This window comes from Scyliorhinus canicula, chromosome 7, assembly GCF_902713615.1.
Source record: "Scyliorhinus canicula chromosome 7, sScyCan1.1, whole genome shotgun sequence".
Taxonomy (NCBI): Eukaryota; Metazoa; Chordata; class Chondrichthyes; order Carcharhiniformes; family Scyliorhinidae; genus Scyliorhinus; species Scyliorhinus canicula.
The window spans coordinates 20,053,625-20,081,202 of record NC_052152.1 but is presented as its reverse complement, the minus strand read 5'-3'; the positions used below and the strand labels follow the sequence as shown (position 1 = coordinate 20,081,202).

The window sequence follows — 27,578 nt, the reverse complement described above, 5'->3', positions numbered from 1 at the left end:
CTGTACCTACACCATAAAGCAGTGCAAGAAGAGAGCTCATCGCCACTTTGTCAAGGGCAACTAGGGATGGGCAATAAATGCTGGTCTAATCAGTGAAGCCCACATCCCACGAATGAATAAAAAAAGATGAACGGCTCCTTTTTGAATTCATGATAGTAAAAGGGGCTTCTGGATTGAAAGCTATTTACTGTTCAAAAAAAGAATAAGACAAAAACATACTGAAAAACGTTGAAACCTGTGAATGATGGCGATGCACCATCTTGATTCTCCTTTCTGATCAGGCATTATGTTGAGGTCAAGGGTGTAGAGGGGCTAGGGGGCTGACGAATCTCAGGAGAGACTAATCCTATGCGCAGATTACTGCAGTGTACTTACCTCCATCTGGGAGATTTGCCCAGTAAATGACCCTGTATCCCTGTAGAATCCCATTCAGGGCCTCCTTTGGCGGCATCAACCAGGACAGTGAGATGACCTCTGGAGACGTGGCACTCGCTTGGACGCTGTCTGGTGGTCGGCTGGGTACTGCCATGAAAAAGGAAAGAAGCAAAAAGCACGACTGAGAAATTCTGGTGAAATTCTGAGAAATTCTGGTGAAATCCAGTGGAGTTTAGGTACTCTTAAAGCGAGAAACATCGTGGACAACCGCTCCATTATTCCCATGTGAGGCAAATACTGCCGCGTTGCCAAAATGTGACGCTGAATGCTGCATTACTTCAAAACATGGTGACCTTATGATCCAGGAATGCACTTCAGGGAAAAAACCCTGCTGCCTTACGTCCGTAGAATCCATAGAATCCCCACACTGCAGAAGGAGGCCATTCGGCCTATCCAGTCTGCACCGACCCTCTGAAAGAGCACTCTACCCACGTCCACAACCCCAAACAATTCGTGTAACTCCGTAACCCTATAAAACCCCACCTAACCCACCTACTTGTGACAATAGAAGCCCCTAGTCGCCACATTCCGGCACCTGTTCGGTTACACAGAGGAAGAATTCAGAATGTCCAAATTACCTAACAGGACATCTTTCGGGACTTGTGGGAGGAAACCGGAGCGCCCGGAGGAAACGCACGCAGACACGAGGAGAACATGTAGGCTCCGCACAGACAGGGGCCCAAGCCAGGAATCGAACCTGGGACCCTGGAGCTGTGAAGAAACAGTGCTACACACTGTGCTACCGTGGACACTAAGGGGAAATTTCAGCTTGGCCAATCCACCTAACCTGCACATCTTTGGACTGTGGATGGAAACCGGAGCACCCGGAGGAAACCCACGCACCCACGGGGACAATGTGAAAACCTCACACAGACACCCAAAGCCAAAATCAAACCCAAGTCCCTGGCCTCGCGGCGATGCAGCAATGCTAACCACTGTGCTACCGCGTCACCCGTACTTACCTGCGACTCCAGGTCCATACCAGTATGGCTGACTCTTAACTGCCCTCTGAAGTGGCATGGAAAGCAAGCTCAACCGTCTCAACTGTGACCAAGAGAAAACTATTGTGGGAGCACCATAACCCTACAGACTGCAGGGTTTGCAGAAGGCGACTCACCACTCCCTTCATTAAGGCTAACGAGGGATACACAATATATGTTATCCTCACTGATGACACCCATATCCCAGGACTGAATTAAAATAATCTTGTCGAAGAACCCATTCACTGTGAAATTCTGGAAAACACAGAGCCAGGAATAGACAGCGCCATTCCTCAATATGTTGACTGAGAGATTTAGGTCATTGTCTCAATCCCCTTCTTGAAATGAGCCTACAGCAGGAGATTGACCTGCCCACTCGGTTGAGAATTGTGTACAACAGTGACAACGTCCCATCGGTACTGGGAAGGGGAGAGGTGAATGGTCCGGGGGAGGAGAGGGTGGGGGGAGCTGGGGGGGACCCTCCGAGCTCAGGGCAGACACAAGTTGTTGGAGGTATAGCCATCTCCCACAACTGCCTGTCAGAGAGAGTAGCTTGATATTATCTCTGTGGAAGTGAATGGCTTTTGAGTGAATGAAAATCGCACCCAAAAGCACAACCAGATTGACTCTGAAAGAACTTATAAATGCAGAGGGCCGCATGGTGGCGCAGTGGGTTAGCACTGCTGCCTCACGGCGCCGAGGACCCAGGTTCGATCCCGGCTCTGGGTCACTGTCCGTGTGGAGTTTACACATTCTCCCCGTGTCTGAGTGGGTTTCGCCCCACAACCCAAAGATGTGCAGGGTAGGTAGATTGGCCACGCTAAATTGCCCCTTAACTTGGAAAAAATTAATTGGGTACTCTAAATTTAAAAACAAACTTTAAAAAAATAAATGCTGCGATTTAAAAGATTCAGAACAAAGGGTTCAAGGATTAATATTCGCCTAGTTTTTTTTTTAAAAAGAGAAATGGTTAAGAATAAACAACGGAAAATCTTCCACATATTTTTCATCATTTGTTCACTCCCTTTTCTCAATATTTGAACTGAATGTATTGTTTGTTTTCTACAGTAACCTATTCTAGGTCTGATCAGCCGGGGGCACTGTAGGATGGCTGAAGTATCTTTGCCAACCATCTTTGCATTGTATTCTGCAAGTTTAAAGCGGGAATTGCACCAAGCGAAATACCCTTGCTCTGTTATTATTTCTATTGGAGAAATATATATCTAATTCTCCCGCCCTACTCTCTGACTCTCGCCTTGTACAATATCTGATCCTCCTCTGAACTTTCCTTGTTTGATATAAGCTTCACTGTTCTTCCTCTTTCCTGCTTCCTCAACTGTGTTTAGATCACAACTCTCAATTCTAATTTATCCTTTCCCAGGTTCTCAAAGCTGTGCAGTTCTGCACCTCCCTCGGTCTATGATAATTCCTAAAATATAGTCAGGCTTTTAAAACCGCGGCTGGTCATTACTCAACTAGCTCTTCTCCCGCGTGACGATGTGACAACAGACCATGCCTACAGCGCAGTCAGCAGTTTTGGGGCGCGGGCGGGGGGGGGGGGCACAATTCTCATCCGTGCACTGAAGTCAGTGAACAAAATCCTCTCGAGGCCAATTTTGCTCACCAAGTGATTCTGGCTGCTGCAGGCAGTGAATGGGATTTTCTGTCCACGGCAGTTGGACCACTTAATTAGCACGAGCACTGGGAGAGGGAAGAGCGAAATGAAGGGAGGTAAGGGCAGAAAAGGGGAAAGTGGCAGGGAAAAGCAGAGAGGGATGGGAAAAAAGGGAGAGGGAAGGAACTAAATGGCGCGGAGAGGAAAGAGGGAAAAGAAGGGAGAGAGAGAGAAGGTAAATGAAGAGGACAGGGAAATGAAGATTGAAAGGAAGACAGAAGGGTGAAAATAAATGATGTGGGGGGTAGGAGAGAGGGAACGAGCAGAAATAAAACGATGGGGGAAGGGAGAAATTAAGGGTAGCAAGGGAGCATATATGAAGAGGGAGAGAGGGCAGACAAAGGGGAGGCAAGCAATGAATGGAAGAAAAGCGCCTTATAATTATAAAGAGGAGGCTGATGGCAAATGTATAATAAATTTATTTACAACTATTTACAATGGTCTGTGTAATGCAGCATCTCACACCCAGTGCAATCCTAGCTGGGAGGACTTATCTCACCAGGCCCTGATCAGGGCCTGCTTTTAACCTTTGCTCATAACGAGTCCCCGGTGGTAGCCCTCCGCCTCCTAACTGGGGAGCTCAAACTCCACGACTCCCACGGGAGGTCACAAATGTTTCCTCATGATTCTCGTGGGGGTTACGACACGCCCTAAGGAGATAGTAGCATAGCAGTCTCAGGCTGTAGCTGTGCACTGGTTTTATCGCACATTCACACACAGCACAGTAGGGCAGCACCTAGAAGGTGTGGTGTGTCTATCCGATGCCTGGGAGAAAAGGGACCAGAAAAATCAACTCCTTAGTATCGGAAGTATCGGGTGAAAATGCAAAAGGGAAGAAAGGGGAAGTGGGACACAATAGAAGACTGTGACCTGAAGAGTGTGTGAGTGTGTGTGTGCTGGGGGGTGGGCAGTCGGCTGGTGGTTTTGTTGGGCTCTGCATTGGCGAACGGGCGGAAGGCAGATCTTTTCAACTGGGGTGAGGGAAGAATGGGGCCATTTTGAATTGGGGAAGGAGATGAGTGAAGATATCGGTGGGTTGGAGTGGGACTGAAGTTCCAGGCTGGATTGAAAAAGGAGATGGTTGTCAGCATGAAGTGAGGGGTTGAAAGGGAGGGAAAATTGAAGTATGAAATTACTGAAGCTCAACCAGAAGGTCCTGAGACTTCTTAGAAATATTGATAGTCAGGATATTCATCAAATTGTCTTTCCGGGAGCTTTGATTTCACTAGTCTATGCTTCTCAAAATAACTTCTTGATTTATTGGGACCTCTCAGGCTGTAGCTGTGCACTGCTTTTATCCCACATTCACACACAGCACAGTAGGGCAGCACCTAGAAGTGTGTCTATCCGATGCCTGGGAGAAAAGGGACCAGAAAAATCAACTCCTCTTATCTTCATTGTGTCTTACCGATACTCAAGGCTATGAGCCTTGGATTTTCACTTGTGTTTTCAGTTTGGAAAGAAACGTTTCACACTGTCTTCTGTACCACAGACCTTGACTAAAGATCTCCACCCCTGCTTCTGCTCCTCTGCTGTTGTGGCCTGCACCCATTCCTTTGTTATCTATTGACTTGATCTATTTTGCACACTCCTGGCCAACCTTCCACCCTCTCTAAACTTCAATTCATCCAAACTTTTGCTGCCTGGATCCTTATTAACAAGTCCGGCTATCCTGTCAACCTATGCTTTCTCACTTACATTGGTTTCCAGTTCAGCAATGCCTTGATTTCAAAACATTTGTTCTTTTTCTCGAATCCTTCTATCTCACGGCCTCATCTCAGTCTCCCCCAGCTCTTATCTCTGTAATCCTCTAATTCTGGCCTCTTGGACATCAGTGATTTTCATCAACCCACCACTTAAAACCACGCCAGTCGCCCAAGATCTGGAATCCCTTCACTAAACCTCCCCACCTGGCTGATGCTCTCTCCTTGCTTGGACTAAGCTTTTGGTTACCTATCCTGGCATCTCCTTAGGCGGCTCAGCGTCAAATTCTGTTTGACGTCACTCCTGTGAAATGCCTTTGGGACGTTTTTGTTATGTTTAAGACGCTATAAAAAAAACATGAAATTGTTGTTGGCCTACCGTCCTCTAACGTTGTAGCAATGATCTCCTGTGAGGAGGGTCCTGTGCCCGCACGGTTACAGGCCTGGACCACCACTCCATACTGGGTGAACTTTTTCAGATTGTCCAGGGTGTACAGCTCGCTGTCGCCCGTTGTCTCCATGCTGATGATGTTGAACTGGTAGTTGCCACCGGTGCTGTACTCCCGATAACCAATCTGATAGCCGCGGATCAATCCATTTTGCAAGTGCTTCTTTGGAGCCTGAGCAAATGGCAGGGAAGAAGAAAATAGCGCAGGTCATTATGAATCACAGAGGTGGCACACAAGCACACAAACGTTTACCATTCTGGCTCTCGGTGGTGTTGCGTCGGAGATAAGTATTGGCCATGGCATTGCAGGTCATAGATGTTTTACAGCTTGGAAACAGGCTCTTCGGCCCAGCTTCTCCATGCCGCCCAGTCTCTATCACTAAGCTAGTCCCACTTGCCCACATTTGTAGGTGAAGGGAAGACGGCATTGGAGTGGGGTAGGTGGCAGGGAGAGAAATCCCTATTTCTTCTTCGACAACACTGTCCATGGGGTCGATTATGTCCATCTGAGAAGGAAGATGGATTAAAGGCTCATTTGAACCTTTGGCAGTGCGGCACTCCATCAGTACTCTGACTGGAATTGACCAGACAAAACTGGCAATTTCACTCAGCTCAGTGAGTCGGAAAGTGAAGCATCAGACGGACGTGGTTAGGGTTGTCCTCTGAGAATAGATTAAGACTCATAGGTGAAACGGAGGAAAATGAACTTTTCAGCTGGCAATAGCCTGCAATTGTGACACACTGCCTGCGATTAATTGATACAGGCTGGAGACCTGGTGAATTATCCATTCATCAACACTCCACATCCTGACATTGGGATGAAATGTCTGGAAATTAAAACTGTAGAAGAAAAGGAAGCTATTTCCAAAGTCGTTGCAAAGTAAAATTAAAATGCAAAAGCGGTAGTTCAGCTTTTCTATAAAACTGTTCTGCAAACAGGTATTATTAAATAAACCCAAAATCAACTTTTGCACTGCCAAAGCAATATTGGGCCTTGCTGCACACTTCACCCGTTATTGAAAGATTCTGACTAAAATAAATAATAATTCAGTAGAAGTAACACACGAGTGGGAAGTGAATGACAGCTCTGTCAGATTCAATTTCAGGTGAATAGTATTCAAATAATACAAAAGGCCACCACCCTGATTATCTTTAGGCAGGCATGTGAAGGTACACACAAGGAAATGGATCTGAACATAATTGCCTTTTATAAATATACGCAAGTACACACAATGGTCATTTAACATTCTCTGCTTAGTAATAAATTGGTAGAGTGGGTGACTGACTCTGCCAAGATATCATGAAAGCATAAAGTTAAAGGAAATTATCTCCATACCTACACAAATACATTACACACAGACCGATCCCCCCTCCCACACACACAGAGACATATTATGTACAGACTCTGTACACACACGCACCCACTCACCTATACTCACACACTTATTTCCTACACATGCACTAACAATTCACACATTCATTTATGCACAAACTCATGCACACCACACACATACGTGCACACTCCTTTCACCCATTCCACAAACACAAATCCACAGCCACCTTACACCTTCCTTGCCAAACATGTACATTAATTCCCACCCACGCCACAGTCAGACAGACTGGGGTTTGTTGTAAAGGTTTGGCATCTCACTAAGACATCTGGAGGCATGCGTGGTTGAGCATTAAATATTTAGTACCGAGTACCTGGCCCTGACTAGGTACTCGGTACTATGCCTATGCAGGCTTCTGCTAGATTACTGCCATACTCAGTCCACTATCATGTGACTCTCTCCATCATACTGCGGGCGGTACTGTACTCCAGTCCCATATTAACACTTGCTTTGCCGAACACCTTGCACTACATTTCCTCCAAACCTTTAACCAGCATATTTACAGTAAAATATATCTTTGTCCAACCCCTTCTCCACACACCCAACCCCCAAGTCACTGATTTTACATATTCAGATGTTATGGAGGCTTGACAATTCTTCCAGAACTTGTTTTTGTTACATTTTGCGGTGTGGTAGGCTCAGTTGCATTGAGCAAATTTTGAGGGTTCGGAGTTAAAATCACAGTATTCTGTGTCTCTTGACCTTAAGATTCATTTTGCCTCCAAGAGGAACAAACATTGACCTGAGGGGTCCTTGGATCACGTGAAACACATTCCATGGGTTTCCCTTTTCCTTGTGCAGATAAGATGTGTCCTTTCGAATTTCCATGCAATTTAACACAGCCTCCTCAACCTTGTTCTGCTGTGCTTCCATTCTGCTGTCCAAGGCTGTATTAATTTCTTTGTGCTGCTGAAAGGTTATATACTCCTTTTGCATCTCATCTTGAAGGACAATCAATTGTTCATTTGCTTCTTCAGCTCTTGCCAACTCCACCTGCGCTACAGTGCGTTGCTTCATCATCACTTGTAGTTCCAACACAACTTTTTCTGAAGTAATATTCGGTATCACATTTAACTCATCATATTTGTTTCAGGAGCAGGTACTGATATTTCGAAGAATCTTTTAAGGCAGCAGTTTCTTTGCGTACATTTTCTGCCTGTTGTTGTGCCTGGCTGGTTGAGCTCTTCCAATTCGTGGTTTGGTTTGCCAAAAATGGAATTTTGAGTTGCTATTTTCTCCTTGTGCTTTTCTGGAGTTATGTACTGAGTCCGGTCAATTCAGATTTTCCTGATTGCATTCTTCACAACATTCAACCTGTTTATTTCTCTCAAAGCCTTCAGATCTTGTAAGGTTTGGTTCATTGAACATTTTAGTTCATCATGCATTTTCAAAGGTGCACAGGCAACTTGAATCCTTTGTTTCAAGTCTTCCAATCCAGTTTTGAGACGAAAATTTTCCAATTTTGTTTCCGTCCTTTCTTTATCTGTTTGTGTGATGTTCTTTGTTTGATTAAATTAATGTTATGAAAGTTGCAGTGTTGCTACAAAGAACATGCAGACTTTGTACTAAACAAAGCTAATTTATTTACACCACACTACAAATTGTGCATTATTAAGTCTGTCAAAAAATCTAAGTATTAGATCACATACCTACAATACAGAGAACTGCTGAAAATCAGGACTGCTTGTAACACCTCCACTAACTCACTTCAGGACACACAGAGATCACCGTCTGGCACGTGAGATGAGCTCTTAGTCCATCTAGTGGCTGGATGGCGTAAATACATATTATTCTACATGATCATTCATCTACACCAAATGATATACTAGATATCATTACGGTCTGCAGCTTGGAACGCTTGACAACCTTGCCTTCAATCAGAGCCAGTTGACTCAGCACTGCCACCCACGCAGACACGGAGAGAATGTGTAGACTCCGCACAGACAGTGACCCAAGCCGGGAATCCAACCTAGGGCCCTGGAGCTGTGAAGCAACTGTGCTAACCACTGTGCTACCGCGCTGCCCAGTGCCTTTGCCCTCTAGTTGCTTTATCAGGGGTGACCATCACTTTTTTAAAGCTCTGCATGCTCCACCACTTGAAGATTAAAATGTTTGTCAAAGGCTTTTAATATCTGAAAGCAGACTGAAGAGTCATCTTTCTGATTACTTCATCAGCAGGTTCCCAAACGAGTACAGAAATGCATTAACCTGAACCTCATCCGATTTCCTACGCAATCCTGAACTGCTGCGGTAACTTAAAAACCTCTCCAATTATGTGCCTGGTTTGACCGCCTTGGATCATTTTAAATTGATCTGGCAGGGATGATTTGTTGTCCATGGTTGCTTTTGAGCACAGGGGAGTACAGCTTTAAATTCTCTTGCATTTTTAAAGACGGCGCTGGGGTAACTATTTTTCTATTCTGCTTTCCGTGCTTGTCACGTTTTGGCAGGCTCCCAGATCTCAAAAGGTTTGATTTTTTCTAGCGATTGGTGAAATGAAAATTTTGAGTCCCTTTGGAACATTTTCAGAGTATTTCAACCGGATTAACAGGTATCCCTGGCTTTGGTTGAGTTTTTAATGCTTAAGTTTTGGCTTCAACGGAGAACGGCCGCCACATGGTATAGCGCCGCCCATGCACCCGGGATGGTCGTGGTGATAAACAAAATGGATTGTTCTGGCATATTAATAGCCTGAAGACCTTTGAAGGCTAATTAAGCCCCAAAGGGCTGTTTAGCACACTGGGCTAACTCGCTGGCTTTGAAAGCAGACCAAGCAGGCCCGTAGCACGGTTCGATTCCCGTAACAGCCACCCCGAACAGGCGCTGGAATGTGGCGACTAGGGGCTTTTCACAGTAACGTCATTGAAGTCTACTCGTGACAATAAGCAATTTTCATTTCATTTTCATTTCGTTTTCAAAGGACATGCTTGTTAGGTGAATTGCACATTCTGAATTCTTCCTCAGTGTATCCAACCAGGTGCCAGAATGTGGCGACTAGGGGCTTTTCACAGTAACTTCATTGCAGTGTTAATGTGAGCCTATTTGTGACACTAATAAAGGTTATTATTTTATGCCTTGGTACTGAAATTATTCTCACCCTTGCTAGGTCCTTTGACACTGCCATTGTTGGGGATTCACAACAGATCTCCACATGCTCAGTTAGATGCATAGTGGATGTTTATTCTGTGCCTCAGCCTCCACGTCTGCAATGGAGCTTCCTTTTAGGTGATCTTTAGCTCTGTCTGCAGTTTAGGTGGACCTCAGTCAGGTCAGGCTGCCATTTCTTTAGATTATTTCATATTCTGAAGTCTTTCACCAGATTTTCTGGGTTCTTTCCTTAGCTCCCACCCTGTTGAGTTTGCCTGGTGCCTCACTAAGGGATCTGGAGGCTTGTGTGGTTGAACATTAAAACTTATTGGTAACACATATCTATATACATCTGCAAGAGATAGGTACAATCTCCATGCTGGCTTCTGCTAGCCTATACTGTACTTAGTCCACTATCATGTGACTCTCCACATCATACTGTGGGCAGTATTGATCTCCAGTCCCACATTAACCCTTACTATACTGATTGCCCTGATACAACAGGGCTTAGGAAACGTATTTAAATAGATGTTCATTTATTTTCTTGTACCAAATGTTAGACGATGGAACAGAAAGAATGAAACGTAGATTGAAGGTGAACTATGCAAAGGAAATAGAAAGATAGGAAGAAAAGGAGGTCAGACAAAATTATAAATTTAGATCCCGAAAAATAAATCAAAATATTTGATTGCTGACTTAATCTGGAATATATTCCAAAATATAATCCAGGTCAAGCGGGTGAAGTTACAATTGGCGAGCATATCGGGGATAATGATCACAATTCTGTTAGATTCAGTATTATCACGGAAAAGGACAGATAAAGCAGGAGTAAATATTTTGAACTGAGGGAAGGCAGATTTTGCAGAAACGAGAAGGGACTTGGCTGAGGTGGACTGGCCAGCACTGCTAGAAGATAAATCAGTGGAAAACCAGTTGGAAGAACTAAAATGCAGGATGCGAAATGTACAAAGTAAACATGCCCCTCCAAGAGTAAGAGTAGTATGCCAAATCTAGACACGCCCTGGGTTGTCTCGAGGAATATAGAGGAAGGTCAAACAGAAAAATAAAGCGTATGATAGGCATAAGGACCTAAGCATTTCAGATAGCCTAGACGAGCATAGGAAGTGCAGGAGCGAAGACCAAGAAAGTAGATTCTCAAGTAAATTAAAGAAAACCCAAAGATGTTTTACCAATATATTAATGGTAAAAGATTAGTTAAGGAAAAGGTGGAACCTATCAGAGATGAGGAAGGGAACTTGAGTTCAGGTGCAGAGGATGTTGGAAGAGTTTGAAATGAATATTTTGTCTCCGTGTTTAGAAAGGATGCAGATGTAGTAGTCCAGGAGGATTACTGTGAGATATTGTATTGGATAATCATAAAGAGAGAGGAAGTACTTGAAGGGTTGGAATCCTTGAAAGTTGGTAAGTCACCAGGGCCAGATGGATTGTTTCCGAGGCTACTGAAGGAGGGCAAGGAGGAGATAGCAGATGCTCCGAGAATGATTTTCTAATCCTCACTAGACACAAGGGAGGTACCAGAGGACTAGAGAAATGCAAACGTGGTTCCATTGTTTAAAAAGGGATCAAGGGAAATGCCAAACAATTATAGGCCAGTTAGTTTGACTGGTGGGAAAATTAGTAGAATCAATCCTGAGAGATAGGATTAACTGTTACATAGAAAGACATGGACTAGTCAGGGATAGTTAGCACGGATTTGTTAAAGGAAGGTCTTGCCTCACAAATTTGATTGAATTCCTGGAGGAAGTGGCAAGAAGGGTTGATGAAGGAAGTGCAGTGCATGTTGTGCACATGGATTGTAGCAAGGCTGTTGACAAAAAGTAAAAGCCCATGGGATACAGGGCAATGTGGCAAACTGGATAAAATGTTGGCTTAGTAACAGGAAACAAAGGGTAATGGTAGATGGCTGCCCTTGCAAATGGAAAGTTGTTTCATGTAGTGTTACACAGGGTCAATGTTGGGACCCTTACTGTTTGTATTATATATTAACGATTTGGACATGAAGGTGGGGGGCATGATTGGGAAATTTGCAGATGACACAAAGATTGGCCGAATGGTGGACAGTGTAGAGGATAGCTGTAATCTCCAAAGTTTTACAGATGGGTTGGTGGAGTGGTGATAAAGTGAGAGATGGAAATTAATACAGAGAATGGGAGGTCAAGCATTTCGGGAGATCAAACAGTTATAGTGAATATACTAAGAGGGGCGGATGAAGTGAGAGTTCTTGATGTACAAGAACACAGGTCCCTAAAGGCAGCAGTTCAAGTAGACATGGTTATACAGAAAGCACCATGGAATTCTTTCCTTCATTAGCAGAGGTATAGAACATGAAAGTGAGGATATAGGGCGCGATTCTCTGCATCCCACGTTGGGTGGGAGAATCACGGGAGGGCCGGGAGAATCACGCCATGCAGCCCTGGCACCCCCGCAATTCTCCCACCCCCCCCCCCCCCAAAATGGCGTGTCGCATTTTGCGACAGGCCGCTCGGAGAATCACCGCTCGCCGTTTCCCACGGTGACCAGCGATTCTCCGGCCCGTATGGGCTGAACGGCCTGCCGAACCCGACCGGTACATGCCGGCGCCAACCACACCTGGTCGCTGCCGGCGTGAACAGCGCGTGACCGGTGTGTGTGGGGCCTGTGGGTGGGCGGAGGGAGGATCGAGCACCACAGGCGTGCGCAGGAGATGTCTGGCCCGCGATTGGTGCCCACCGATCGTCGGGCCGGCGTCTCTAAAAGATGCACTCTTTTCCCTCTGCCGCTCCGCAAGATCAAGCCGCCATGTCTGGCGGGGCAGCGGAGGGGAAGACGGCAACCTGCGCATGCGCGGGTTGGCGCCGGCCAACCCGCGCATGCGCGGCTGACGTCACTTAGGTGCCGCCGGCCGCGTCATTCCCGGCATGCCGCTTTGACGCAAGCGTCAAGGCCGGGCGCTTGGAATTCACGCGCCGCCGCTCCTAGCCCCCCTCGGGGGGGGGGGGGGGGGGGGGGGGGGGGGGGGGGGGGGGAGAGAATAGGGGGCGAGGAGCGCCCTCTGACGCCGGAGTGAAACACTCCGGGTTTCACTCCGGCGTCGGCTGTTTGTCTCCCTTTGGGAGAATCGCGCCCCTAATGTTGGAATTGTATATAACTCTGGTGAGGCCACAACTGGAGTATTGTGTGCAGTTCTGGTCGCCACATTACAGGAAGGACGTAATTGCTCTGGAGAGAGTGCCGAAGCGGTTTACAAGAATGTTGCTAGGGTTAGAGAAGTGTAGCTATGAGGAAATATTGGATAATTTGGGGTTATTTTACTTGGAACAAAGAAGACTGAGGGGTGACTTGATTGAGGTCTGCAAAATTATGAGGGGAAGTGAGAGAATGGAGAGGATAAAATTGTTTCCCTTGGTGGAGAATTGCAGAACCAGGGGACATAGATTCAAGTTGGGCGAAATTCTCCGACCCCCAGCAGGGTCGGAGAATCGCCTGAGGCCGCCTAAAATCCCGCCCCCGCCATGGCAGAGATTCACCGCCATCCGGGAAGTGCCGGGGGCAGGAATCTCGCCACTCCGATCGGAGAGGCCCCTGCGGTGATTCTCCGGCCCGGATGGGCCGAAGTCCTGCCGCTGGGAGGCCTCTCCCGCCACCAAGGTTTGAACCACCTCTGGAACGGCGGGATCAGCGGCACGAGCAGGCCCCCGGGGTCCTGGGGGGGGGGGGCGGGGGGCGATCGAACCCCGGGGGGTGCCCCCATGGTGGTCTGGCCCGCGATCGGGGCCCCCCCTCCGAGTCCGGGCCAGTGCCCTGGCTGCACTATTTTCTTCCGCGTCCGCCATGGCGGAGGCCATGGCCGAAGCGGAAGCGGAAGAGAACCCCACATCGCGCATGCGCCGGCAGTGACGTCAGCGGCCAGCTGCCGCTGACGTCACTGCCGGCGCATGCGCGGACCGGCGAAAGCCTTTCGGCCAGCCCCGCTGCCGGGGGCGCCGGTTTTTTGCGCCAGTCTTCTGGTGGCAACCACTCCGGCGCGGGGCCGGCCCCCAAAGGTGGGGAGAATTCCCCACTTTTGGGGAGGCGCGACCCCTGAGTGGTTGGCGCCACTCCCCTACTCCGGGACCCTCCGTCACGCCGGGTAGGGGAGAATGCCGCCCAAGATAAGTGGCAGAAGGTGTAGAGGGGGCATGAGGAATAACTTTTTTATGCAGAGGGTACTGGGAGTCTGGAATTCACTGCCCAAGTTGGTGATGGAGGCAGAGACTCTAAATTCTTTTAAAAAGTACCTGGATCTGCACCTTAAGTGCTGTAAACTACTGGGTGCAGGAAGGTGGGATTAGAAAAAGCACTAGAGTGGGATTAGAAAAGGCACTAGAGTGGCCTTGGGCTGGCACGGACAAGATGGGCTGAATGGCCTCTTTCGGTGCTGTAACTTGTCTATGCTTCTAGGTATCAGTAAACCTGCACACAGAAAATAACTGTGCCCTCATTGTATAATCTAATTTTGTATTCACATTACAGGAAAACAAATAGATCCTATTACCTTCAGTAATAACTGCCTGGGAGTTTATAAGGTAGTTACAATCATTTTTAACCTTCATTGTCAATTGTGCTTTTCCACAAATGCCCCCCCTTTTTTTTTTAGCAATTACACCTAAGTGAGGTACAGCATGATTTATGTCCAGAGTAAATATTCTTGCACTCAACTGCAGAAATGACTTTAATCCCAACGCTAGCAAAGTGCCCGCTGAGGGGGAAAGGTACCCAATAACTCACTAGGCTACCCAGTCTCATGTACTGTGATGCAAGAGCAACGTGTGATCGCCCCGTGCCTCAACTTCGGCGAAAGAGCGTGTGGCTTCCACTTCCACGTATTGGGAAGAAACGCATCTTTCCCTGGATAAACGACTAATTAATTCCTTATTATTCTTGCAGTACAATGGTCTGTCCACTACACCTGTAAGTCTTTCAATGGAACAATGAAAATCCACCACCAAAGTAGTCATGGTTTCAGCTAACAAAGGCAAGAAACTTTTAGCTGACAAAATTTACACATCCTGTCCTAAATTATCAATATATTGTTTAATAAAGGATAGTCCTCAAAACAATTCTTTTTGAGCACATTCACAAATAACGCAAAACCAAAACAGCTGTATAACCTCACTATATGTAGTGAGGAGAGGAACTCAGGGAGTGCACTCAATGCAATGCACGAGTCCTCCAAATTTTCCATTCTTGTCAGAGTAAATTTTCACTCAAATTCATTTACCTTCCAAGTCACTTTGATGCACTGAGAAGACAGAGATTCCAGTACAACATCCACGGGTGGGCCATCAGGGGCTAGAGAGGTTAAAATATAAATATGAAAATTACCAGCCGCACTGAACCGTGAGCCAAAGTGAAATCAAGAACATCTGGAAAAATTGGTCTTTATTTATTTTTTCCACACGTTTGTGTACCCCACACCCCACACCATTCACCTCACCTACCAAACACACACATGTAACCATTGCACAAAAGATATACGACACGTTAGCTGCTTTCTGCGCATATTTACCCAGGCTGGCACTAAATAGAACAGTGTGGTACTCAGGCCCCACTCAAAGCATGTTCCTGCACTCCTCTCACTGAATCAGCGAGGAACGCCCAAGGACGTAGCTTCAATAATCGACAGTCGAACCTCAGGTTATTGATCTAACAAGTTTATCAGCTGAGCATCAACTGCCTAGGCAGGGTCAAGTGTGCTGGACTAGTCGGTCCCTTCCTGCCAGTTATTTACCTACAATTGTAAAGGCTCTGTAAACTCCCCACACCCTTTCTGAAGAGACAGCAGAAGGCCATGGATTGTTGGCATCTGACACTTTTTTTCTGTCGATAAGACACAGAATAGTCACATGCCATAAGCACATTAGACTGTAAATACATCTTGCTTGTACATTTTTGTCGATGTTATTGGATACAGTAATGGTAAAAATTATGATTGGGATTTTTAGATTTGAGCAACTTGGAAACCTTCACGCATACTTCTTTAAAGGAAAGAATTAAAAACAATACAAGGTTGGAATATCAACACCAAACAGCAGCATGGTGGTTAGCACTGCTGCCTCACAGCGCCAGGGATCGGGGTATAATTCTGGCCTCGGGTGACTGTCTATGTGGAGTCTGCACTTTCTCCTCGTGTCTGCGTGGGTTTCCTCCGGGTGCTCCGGTATCCTCCCACAGTCCAAAGATGTGGAGACTAGGTGGATTGGCCATGCTAAATTGCCCTTAGTGTCTAGAGTTACAGAGATAGGGCAGGGTGTGGCCGTGGGTCGAGGTTCGGTGCAGACTCGATGGGCCAAATAGCCTCCTTCTGCACTGCACAGGTTCTATGATTCTATGAATTGCCAAAGTTCTGGAGAAAATAGGATAAATTCATCAATTGGGCGCTTCTAATGATGTGCTACGGTCTAGGCGAGCACAGGTAAGATTTAAGGCTACAGCATTGCTGCATTGATTCTTTGTACATGAGACACCCTTCAGCCCAAACTCCCTCCTTGAAGAGCAAGGTTGAAAAATCTTCATCTTTATGTGGCTTGAAACAGGAGGCTGCCTAACCAAAATGTACGACTTCATTTGAAAGCACCGGGAATTCTGCCAATGAAGCAGCAAGCAATTGTGTCCAAGGAGGCTTTGAAATGAAAGGACTAAAGGCAGCAAAGACAAAATAAACCAATTGACCTGATGAAGGATTAAGGAAAATGTCGGGAGTCTTAAGTAATTTTGGGTACAAGGATAAAAAGGAGAACAAATGGGAAGCAATTTGAAAAGTGCATTAGCATTAAGTTGATATCTTAATGAAAATGCCACATGATGAGACGTCAGCTAATTCTTCACTCTCTGGAGCTTTCTTCTTAAATCCTGTGCTCAACGTGTGGGGAAAAATGCGAAGGAACAAGTTTGCAAGGAGATGAAAGTGTGTTGCGAAATTAAACTGTCCCATAGTGGGACCACTTTCTGTACAGTTGTTAATGTTTTCATGGTGGGGGCGTCACTGGCAATGTCAGCATTGGTTGCCTATTCTGCAAATTGTCCTGGGCGTATTATGTCAAGGCGCTCTGGAAGCCCAAACATGGACTCGACATTGGCGAGCAAAGCATAGGGAACCAGCTGTACCTTGCAATATTTAGGGCCTCTGGGACTACCTAGAATTTTGCCCTTGCTTCTTTGATTTTGCCAAGGTCCTCCTGAAACACCTCGGGATATTTCCCGATGACTTCATATCGACGATCGGTTTGCATCCTGAAGATTTTCTGCCAGTCCAGTTAGATTTTTGTAGCAAGTCTCTGCCCAGATGACTGGGTCCTGGTCCTTGCACAACCATGAGGGGAAGTCTGACCTTCTATTGCCGATGGGGACATGGCCTGGTATCCTACAGGCACAGGGTTGTGAAGGTCTGTTCCCCGATAATAGAGATAGTGGCTCCAGTGTCAACCTCCATTTGCAAAAGATGACAGTTGACCTGGAGTTTAATTTTGATAGGGTGGTGATGCAGTTCAACTGCATTAGTTCATCCTGTTCATCTTTAAAATGAAAGAAGTCAAATGAGAATTGGCATTGAATAGGGAAAATGCATTTTGCTTTAAAGTAAAGTAAAGGATATCAAATGTTATTTTTGGTATGGTTATAGTCCTAATGCCCTCCACTCCTTATCCTCCCATCATCTGGAAAAGAATGATACTTCCACAAACTTACTGCTGTTAGTTTGAAGTAAACTGTCCCAAGGTCAGACCCAGTGGTGAGGCTAAATGTTTTTTGTTCAAAAAATGCAATCTGGTGATGGAGGCAGGATAAAAACATTTCAATCCCCTGCGACTGAGGAAAGTTATCAGCTACAAAATCCTCCTTCTTCGGCTGCTCTGTAGATCAATCAGTGGAGAGGTCTGGTAGCTCACAGCACGGTGTCAGTGCGCAGTCTTTTCAGTATGATTAGATTCCTCTTCAATCACTTTGATAAGGTTCAATCAGATTGATACATGGGGTTTCGCTGCACCATCACTCATTGATTAAAGCAACATTCTCACTCCAATGAATAGGCAAGTCACACACAAACACACAATCAATTGGATACCCAATATGGAGCTCTGACCTAGGAGAACATCAGGAACATTATGCTGAAATATCAGCCATGTGGTATAATTCGATGCTTCTGTCGTAAAGTAACAGAAGTTACCACCGGTGCCATTTGATTTGAAGTAGGAATATGGAGAGGGGTGGGATTTTACAGCCCTTCTGACTGGCAGGATCTTCCAGAACTGATGGCGGCACAAACAGCCAGACTAGCACATAATTATCTGGGCCAGAGTGATTTCCTGGTTAGGTTAGGAGATGAGAAAGGAACCTCTGGGATTATTTCCTTTCCTTGTCGTCCTGCCATTGTATTTGGTTATTGGCCGATTGAAAAGCAGAGATGGCCCAAACGGTTCCACCCTTGACCATTGACCTTTTTTTTTTACCTGCTTCATCCGTGGTGATGGTGAGCTCATTGCTGGCCTCGCTCTTGCCAATGCGATTTTTGGCGTACATGCGGATGTTGTAGGTGGAAGATGGGTGCAGGTCAATGATTGTGGCCTGGTTTAACTGAGGCGAGACATCTTTCGTCCTTTGCACCGCATCCCAGGAATCTATAGGACACATAAAACATTTCTCTTTGACAAGTATATAAAGATTTTCACATTTTAATGATGTTTTAGTTTTGAATTTATGTAATTGAAATATTGAGCTCATCAAATCGGATGTCACTGCGAGCAAATGGAACAGTTTAGATGGTGTCATCCTCCCATTCCTGATTTTAGACAAACTTATCCAGTGGGATTCAGTTGGTAGGTTCATTTTACACGTGCCCAATTACACACTCCGTTAAAGTCAATAGGCATCCGGCCCAAACCAATCCCAGTCCTAATGGTTAGCGAAGGTTAAAATCAGGACTCCTGTTTTTTTCCAGTGTAAGGAAAGCACAGAAGAGAACTCTCTCAATGGTGCAAATCTGGTAACCCCCAATCTTGTGAGTTCCCTGTATCGTACCTGCGTGAACGTTTCTCCAGGTGGCCTGAGCAAGATTGTTAATTCTGTCCCAATATGGGCTGGTTTAGCACAGTGGGCTAAACAGCTGGCTGGTGATGCAGAATAATGCCAGCAGCGCGGGTTCAATTCCCGTACCGGACTCCCTGAACAGGCGCCGGCATGTGGCATGGGGCCTTTCACAGTAACTTAATTTGAAGCCTACTTGTGACAATAGGCGATTATTATTATTAATTGATTGGTCGCACTGTGTTGCAGACTCATGCCCACTGCAAACTCATTTCACACACAAGCCTGGGAGGTGCTGGAAAAGATACGTGCCCGACCAGCCTGCGGTAAATTTGAACTTACGTTCCGGATGTGCCAAGGTAGGGTCCAAACCTAACACTTGGCCCAGTGAGTGAAACAGCAAAGTCTGTTCTGAAAACTGATGACCCTTTAACAACTGATGATGTTAGGAGAGCCAGGGACGTAGTCACAAATTAGCAATCAGTCAAAGCAGTGGATACAACTGTCAAGTGCTGCAATATGAGGGGAAGCTGATTTAGGGAGAGGAATACATTTAATGGTCCTGATTTTCGTCTCAGCAATGAAAAGCTTTTGCCATTCTTCTCATAGATAGGTGCCTAGAAACCTTTTGCAGGATTTTCACTAATCGTATACCAACACAGCACTACAGGGGTGGGGGGGCGGGGGGGGGGGGGGGGGGGGGGGGAATCTGTGTCAGCTGTGAGCAGAGGCAAGCAACAGGGAGCTCTTCAAGCTGTCAGATCGAATGATACTCACTGAGACACGCAGACTGAAAACCAGGAAGTGAAAAAAAAAACTATAAATAACATTTAAATTATTTCATAGGGAGCAAAATAATGATCGGGAAACGCAGATGGATTTAAGCAAGGGGCTGGTTTAGCACAGGACTAAATTGCTGGGTTTGAAAGCAGACCAAGGCAGGCCAGCAGCTCGGGTTCAATTCCTGTACCAGCCTCCCCGAACAGGCGCCGGAATGTGGCGACTGGGGCTTTTCACAGTAACTTCATTTGAAGTCTACTTGTGACAATAAGCAATTTTTCATTTCAAGATCAGGGAGAAAAGCAGGAAAGCTAAAATCATTTTTTTTTTAAAATTGTAACATTATTTTTTCATGAAAAATTGAGGCTCCATACTTGTAAAATTATTTATCAGGGCCAGAGAGGTTGTTCAGCAGAACCCGTCATTGAAAATTCACCTACTCCTGAATGCATCTGCCCTGAGACATCCAGCCATCTGACATATGAGATTAGTGATAGTTGTTCTAAGTTCATCCCAGTCCAGTGATATCTATGCTCAGTCTACCATCAAGGTCTATAAGAGTGTACAAGGAGCAGGGTATCTCTGATATCAATTTATGGATTTCCACATTTAGCTGCGCAAGTACAGGTACCAGAAGTTGGCAACAGATTCAAACACCGAGCTTTGTTAGTCTCAACATTAAAGGTGGAGTTCTCCAGTACCCCCGTGGCAGAGGATGCTCGCCATTGGCCACCGGCATGATTATCCGGTCCAGCTAATGGCGTTTTGCTGCATGGCTCGCTCATCCCGCTGCCAGGAATCCCGCAGCGGGGGTTGATTTTGGCAGGATCTGAAGATCCCTTCCGGCGGGAAGGGCTGGAGAATTCCGGCCTAAGTCTGCACCAAACTCCAGGCCGAGATAAACGGGGAAACAAAATAATATTAAAATGCCGTCTGCCATTAAGAGTGTCCTAATTAACCAGCACATAACACACTTTTGCGCAAATTGCAGGAAAGATGTCATTTTATAATGACTGTGTGATACCTGAATTGCTAAACATTGGTTCTGAAGGCAGCTAACACACAGCGTCTGTTACATTAGCCCATGGGTTTTATAATATTCATAAGGTTAATGTAACTGACACCAAGTATTTACAGCCTCAGGGCATTAACAGCCTAAAAAAAACCTGCTGAATAATCAATGACACCGTGTACTTTCAGAGGGGAAATTATACAAATGTGAGCAATAAAGTGGCAGATTTGAAAGAATGAAATGGGACGGCCATTGCTAAACGTTTGCCTCCCTCAGATCACGAAAAGCTATCATTCTTGATGTGCAGCGCTGACAACGAGCAAGGTCTTCTTCAATTTGCAAGTGAAAATTTGCATTATTCTAATCCATTAAAGGTTATTTCCCCTCATTGGAAGTCTAACGGGACACTGAGGGCGAGATTCTCCCAAAACGGGAGAAATCGTAAAGCTGCCGTAAAACCCGGGCGGGTTTTACGGCAGTGCGCCCCTTCCCGACGGGGGACCGATTCTGGTCCCCGGTCGGGGCTAGCAGCCCGACGCCGTAGGCTCCGGCAAGACGGGCTTAACGAAAATCGTTAAGCCCGCTTACCGGAGTTAGCGCCGGCTGACGCGTCATATGACGTCAGCCGCGCATGCGCAGTTTGGAAGACTCCAACCCGCGCATGCGCGGGTGACGTCATCGCGTTTTTGCGCGAAACCCGCGCATGCGCGGGCCGGGTTGCCCCTCAGCCGCCCCGCGAATGGATACTACGGGGCGGCGGAAGGACAAGTAGTGCGCGGGCATCGGGCCCGCTGCCCGCGATCGGTGGCCCACCGATCGCGGGCCCATGGCACCCTTGGCACGGCCATGGTACTGCCGTGCCAATCGGTGCCATGGTTATAAAAAGCGAGTTGGTGACGCCGTTTTTACGAACGGCAAGACCAGGTGTGTTTGCCGTTCGTGAAAACGGCGGAAAGGGCTGGGACTTCGGCCCATCTAACAGCTGTGAATCGCTGCCGGCCGTAAAAAAACGGCGGCAGCGATTCGGGTCGGGACTTCGGCGGGGGGGTGGGAGAATAGCGGGAGGGCGGGAAAAATGTCGGGAAGGCCCTCCCGCTATTCTCCCACCCGTCGTGGGGGGCAGAGAATTTCGCCCTGAGAATCAGACTCTGTCTCTATGGTCGAAATGTGGGTCGGATCGACACCTGGAGATTCCCACGTGGCCTTCTGCTTCCCACTGCCCCGCATTCAAACTCCCGTCACTGGGGATTCAGCAGGCTGACTCTGGCACCACAGAGCTGTCCCGTGCCAACTGGATGGTCAACAGACTCTTCTGGGGCAACTTTAACTCCAAAACATGAGTGGGTTTGGGAGGTTAAACTGTTAAAAATTGGAGATGGGAACTCAACCCACCTCAAAGGTGCTCTTTTCCAGTTTTAACAGCGGCAAAACAAGGGTGGGCAACACATGCCCTCCCAGGAAGTGGGTCGGTCATTGAAACCATTCGAGGAGTCAGCGAGCCTTCATTCCAACAGTGTTATTATTTTTAACCCATGCAAGTTGGGTTTCCCAGATTTGGGAAACCAACAGGTAAAAGGAGGTGATAAGCACTGGATCCATGAGGTAAGTCTTTATGGCACTGCTTGTGCGTCTGAAGGAGCAGAAACATTCCCTCGAGGTCCAACGGGTTTAGCCTGTAAACGCTCATGCAATCATCCGCTCCCCCGACAAATCACCCAATCCACAGTGAAGGGGTCCTGTCCTCTAATCGCCACTTTGTTCCACAGGCGATTTTGTCCCACCCTTTGACTAGAGCTGCCCACCCTGGCAGCCATCTTTCCTGACGTCTGCACTTAGACTTTGGCCTTCAGCTGCAGGCTTTTCAGACCAACAAACAGCGAGTCAATCAAGTTGCCTGTCAACAACTTAAAAAGCTTGAAAATGTAAAAGTTAAAAACTGCAGGACGTTCAGGGAATATTGCGCATGATCTGGTTTCTTGTCCATAAAGCCTCACCATCTGTTTCAGAATTCACTTAAATAGGGCGGCTTTTCTTACTACAGTGGATAGTTCTTGACTGCCAAACTACCTTTTATCCAGATGCAATGCTTTGTAACTAATATGCACAAGTGCTTGCCTCTGTTGTTTTCTCCAGGGTTGTTTACCACAGGACAACTGCGGAGGACTGGGAACCCCTGTCAGTTTAACTACAGCCCAACAGGGCCCGAATGTGAACCATTTTATAACAATGGTGTCAGGGCATGAGTCATAGGGCGGGATTTACCGACCACTCCGTCGCGAGTCTTTTTGGGGTGGAGGTTGCCCGCCAGCGGGATCTACATTATTTATTAATGATTTGGACGAGGGAACTAAATGTATTATCTCCAAATGTGCATTTGATACAATGTTGGGTGGGAGGGAGAGCTGTGAGGAGGATGCAGAGATGCTTCAGCGGGATATAGACAGGTTGTGTGAATGGGCACAGGCATTGCAGATGGAGTATAATGTGGATAAATGTGACTTCGATAGCAAAAATAGGAAGGCAGGTTATTATTTGAATGTGTGTGAATTGAGAGAGGTGGATACTCAGCGAGACCTTGGTGTCCTCGTGCATCAGTCGCTGAAAGTAAGCGAGCAGGTACAGCAGGCAGTAAAGAAGGCAAATGGTATGTTGGCCTTCATAGCCAGAGGATTTGAGTATAGGAATAGAGATGTTTTACTGCAATTGTATAGGGCATTGGTCCTTATCTGAGGAAGGATGTTCTTGCTATGAAGGGAGTGCGGCGAAGGTTGATTCCTGGGTTGGCGGGACTGTCATATGAGGAGGGGCTAAATCGGTTAGAACTGTATTCAGTGGAGTTTTGAACAGTGAGACGGGATCTCATAGAAACTTACAAAATTCTAACAGGATTAGACAGGGTAGATTCAGAAAGAATGTTCCCGATGATGGCGGAGTCCAGAACTAGAGGTCATAGATTGAGTATAGGGGGTAAAACCTTTAGGACTGAGGTGAGGAGAATGTTTTTCACCCAGAGAGTGGTGAATCTGTGGAATTCACTACCACAGAAAGTAGTTGAGGTCAAAACGGTGTGTAATTTCACGAAGGAATTAGATAGAGCTCTTGGGGCTAAAGGGATCAAGGGGTATGGGAGGAAGGTTGGATCAGGATATTGAACTTGATGATCAACCATGACCATAATGAATGGCGGAGCAGGATCAAAGGGCTGATTGGCTTCCTCCTGCTTCTATTTTCTATGTTTCCACCGACCCTGCTGCTGTCAACGGGATTTCCCTGTTTCAGCACCCCACGTTGCCAGGAAACCCGTGCGCAGGCGTGGGACTGGAATTTCCCGCCGGCGTGAACAGTCAGTAAATCCTGGCCATAGAGTTTTAGAGCACGGAAAGAGGCCCTTTGGCCCATCGTGTCTGTGCCAGCCATCAAGCGCTTATCTATTCTAATCCCATTTTCCAGTACTTGGTCCATAGCCTTGTCTGCGGTGGCCTTTAAAATGTGCATCTAAAACCTTCTGAGATGTTACAAGGGTTCCTGCCTTTACCATTCTTTCAGACAGGGGGTTCCAGATTCCACCACCCTCTGGTCGAAAAAAAAATCCTCAAATTCCCTCTAAATCTCCTGCTCATTACCTTAAATCTACATCCCCTGGTTATTGACCCCTCTGTTAAGTGGAAATGTTTCTTCCTCTCTACCCGATCTATGCCCCTCGTAATTTTGTACATATCAATGAGTTTCCCCTTCATCCTTCTCTGTTCCAAGGAAAATAACCCCAGCCTCTCTTCATAGCTGAAATGCTGCAGCCAGGCAGCATTGTGGTGAATCTCGTTTGCACCTTTTCTAGTGCAAACACATCCTTCCCATAGTGTGGCAACCAGAACTGCACACAGTACTCCAGCTGTGATCAAAGGAGCATTTTATATGGCTCCATCATAACCTCTCTGCTCTTGTATTCAATGCTCGGCTAATAAAGGCAAGTATCCCATATGCCTCCTCAATAACCTTATTTACCAGTCCTGCTGTTTTCAGAGATCTTTGGACATGCAACCCAAGGTCCTAGTGTCCTACCTTTCATTGTATATTCTCTTGACTTGTTAGTCCTCCCAAAATGCATCACCTCACACTTTTCAGGGTTCAATTCCATTTGCCACTGTTCTGCCCATCTAATCAGCCTGTCTATATCATCCTGTAATCTAAGGTTGTCCTCCTCACTATTTACCAAACCTGCCAATTTTCATGTGATCTGCGGACATACTGCCAACATTCACATCTAGATCATTACTGGACACTACAAAGAGCAAGGGACCTAGCACCGATCCATAGGACCATAAGACATAGGAGCAGAAATTAGGCAACTCAGCCCATCAGGTCGGCTCTGTCATTCAACAATGGCTGATATGTTTCATCCCCATTCTCCTGCCTTCTCTCCATAACCCCTGATCCCCTTATTAAACAAGAACCTATTTATCTCTGTCTTAAAGACACTCGGTGATTTGGCCTCCACAGCCTTCTGCGGCAAAGAGTTCCACAGATTCACCACCCTCTGGCTGAAGAAATTCCTCCTCATCTGTTTAGAGATCATGAGTAAGGAGATCTGCTGTATAAATGTAAAATCATTGTTGGTGCATGACTGAAGTAAAGGGGGAGGAATTTTATGTGTCAGAGAATACATCCCTGCTGGTAAAGTGTCACGTGATGTGTACTGACGTCAGCAGAGAGTTTTGCGCAGGCTTTGCCATTCTCTGTCTTCGATTATATGAGCAATGCCTCATAATAAAACCTCTCATCACATTTTTAAGAATCCAAAGTGTGGGCATCTCCGTACCTTTGCTCTTTGTGACTAACAAAGAAACATAACAGATATCTAAATAAGCAATGTTATAGGGAGAAAAAAATCTGAATGTTGGTAAAGAGGGGAGGCTTAATGTTTGAACAAAACGTTTTTGTCAAATTGTGAACCCTAGTTAAGGATTTTTATTCGCACATTAACCTGTTCAACGTCCATTGCCTACATTGTATGTCCAGTCCTTCCTATAATGCTATATTGTGTATTACAGTCCAGCAGGGTGTGAAGGAGGAGGTGAAGTGTGGATTTTGCTGGCAAAATAACAGCGTTTTAAAAATGTACACCATTATAATGTGCAAGTTGATGAATGCAAAAGATATATCATTAGCCATCAATCTCCAGAACTCACTTCCTGATAACATAATGACTAGGAACTCTTTCCTAGACTTTATACTTTATAATTACAGTCTCGACTTTAGACTGGCAGGTCGTTAGCATGCCTGCAGTGATTTAGCCGCAGTCCAAATCATCCCTCCCTGTCCAATCCTGCTACCTCCTTACAAGTTGCAATTTTAACCCATTCTTTAAGCAGGGAGGTGGGATGCCCACGAGAAGGCAAAAGGTCTTTTTTTCAAACACGCAGGTAGATCTCTGATCATATCATCAAGATCAGGCAGCCATTTTAATCCAAGGCCTGTGCAGGGAAGTCGTCAATTCGGCAGCAAGTGTAACCAAGGTGAACGAGGCCCAGAAAGGTGAATTTATTATTCTGGTTTCTTGTGGTTCGTGCTTCTCCAGCCTCTACAGAGAAACCACTGAGCCTGCCCTGTCTTTCTCTTCGCCCATCCCCTGACCCTCATTGCCCTTGATACCTGAGTGCCAAAGATGTTTAAAACACCAAACTTGGGCCCTCCACCTCACAGGACTTCTATCTCACCAGCCATTTTGGCATCTTCCGCAAGAAGGAACTGAAGGCACTATTGCTAAGTTTGCAGATGATACAAAGATCTGTAGAGGGACAGGTACTATTGAGGAAGCAAGGGGGCTGCAGAAGGATTTGGACAAGTTAGGAGTGTGGGCAAAGAAGTGGCAAATTAAATTCAATGTGCAAAAGTGCTATGATTTGCACATTAAAAAGAGGAATTTAGACATAGACTATTTTCTAAATGGGGAATTGCTTAGAAACACAAAGGTACTTGGGAGTCCTTGTTCACGATTCTCTTAAGGTGAGCGTGCAGGTTCAGTCGGCAGTTAAGAAGGCAAGTGCAATGTTAAGAGGGCTAGAATACAAGACCAGGGATGTACTTCTGGGCTGTATAAGCTCTGGTCAGACCCCATTTGGAGTATTGTGAGCAGTTTTGGGCCCCGTATCTAAGGAAGGACGTGCTGGCCTTGGAAAGGGTCCAGAGGAGGTTCACAAGGATGATCTCTGGAATAAAGAGCATTCATATGAGGAACAGTTGAGGACTCTGTGTCTGTAATCGTGGAGTTTAGAAGGATGAGGGGAGATCATATTGAAACTTACAGGATACTGCGAGGCCTGGATAGAGTGGATGTGGAGAGGATGTTTCCACTTGTAGGAAAAACTAGAACCAGAGGACACCATCTCAGACTAAAGGGACGATCCTTTAAAACAGAGATGAGGAGGAATTTCTTCAGCCAGACGGTGGTGAATCTGTGGAACTCTTTGCCACAAAAGGTTGTGGAGGCCAAATCACTGAGTGTCGTTAAGACGGAGATAGATTTTTGATCAATAAGGGCATCAGGGGTAATGAGGAGAAGGCAGGAGAATGGGGATGATTTGGAAGCTACTCCCTCACTTCGTAAACAGTGGTGTTACATTAGCCACTTTCCAGTCCTCTGGGACCGTTCCTGCCTCCAGTGATCCCTGAAATCAAAATCTCCTGAGACCGAACACTGGAGGGGTCGGAGGAACGTCTCCCCTCCCCACTCCCCCACCATCCCACAACTCCTTCCTGGAATTAAAATTGGTTCTTCAGTTTCAGGAACTCACCTGACTTGTTCTTGCATTCAATGTCAAAGCCAGTGATGGGGCTGTTGCCATCAAAGCCCATGCTCCACCTCAAAGCAATGCTCCGAGCTCTCACCTCACGGATCTCAATCTCAGGGGGATCTGGAGGTTCTGCAAGATGACAGACAGAGTCAGCTCAGAGAAAAAACAAAGTGCATTTGTACTAAATGTTTCATAGTAGATTTTGATTTGTTAGCC

General features: G+C 46.3%; 1 protein-coding gene across 2 annotated transcripts in view; it reads right to left on the bottom strand.

The window, feature by feature from the left end:
- LOC119968768 (Down syndrome cell adhesion molecule homolog) overlaps positions 1-27,578 on the bottom strand; it is a 658,909-nt gene that overhangs the window by 93,955 nt on the left and 537,376 nt on the right. For both annotated transcript variants that reach the window (XM_038801471.1, XM_038801472.1), the window contains 5 exons: positions 27,363-27,491; positions 18,206-18,373; positions 14,980-15,050; positions 5,173-5,413; positions 376-522 (listed from right to left, as the gene is read on the bottom strand). In XM_038801471.1, coding sequence (XP_038657399.1) covers positions 376-522; positions 5,173-5,413; positions 14,980-15,050; positions 18,206-18,373; positions 27,363-27,491 — 756 coding nt within the window. The remainder of the gene's footprint in view (positions 1-375; positions 523-5,172; positions 5,414-14,979; positions 15,051-18,205; positions 18,374-27,362; positions 27,492-27,578) is intronic.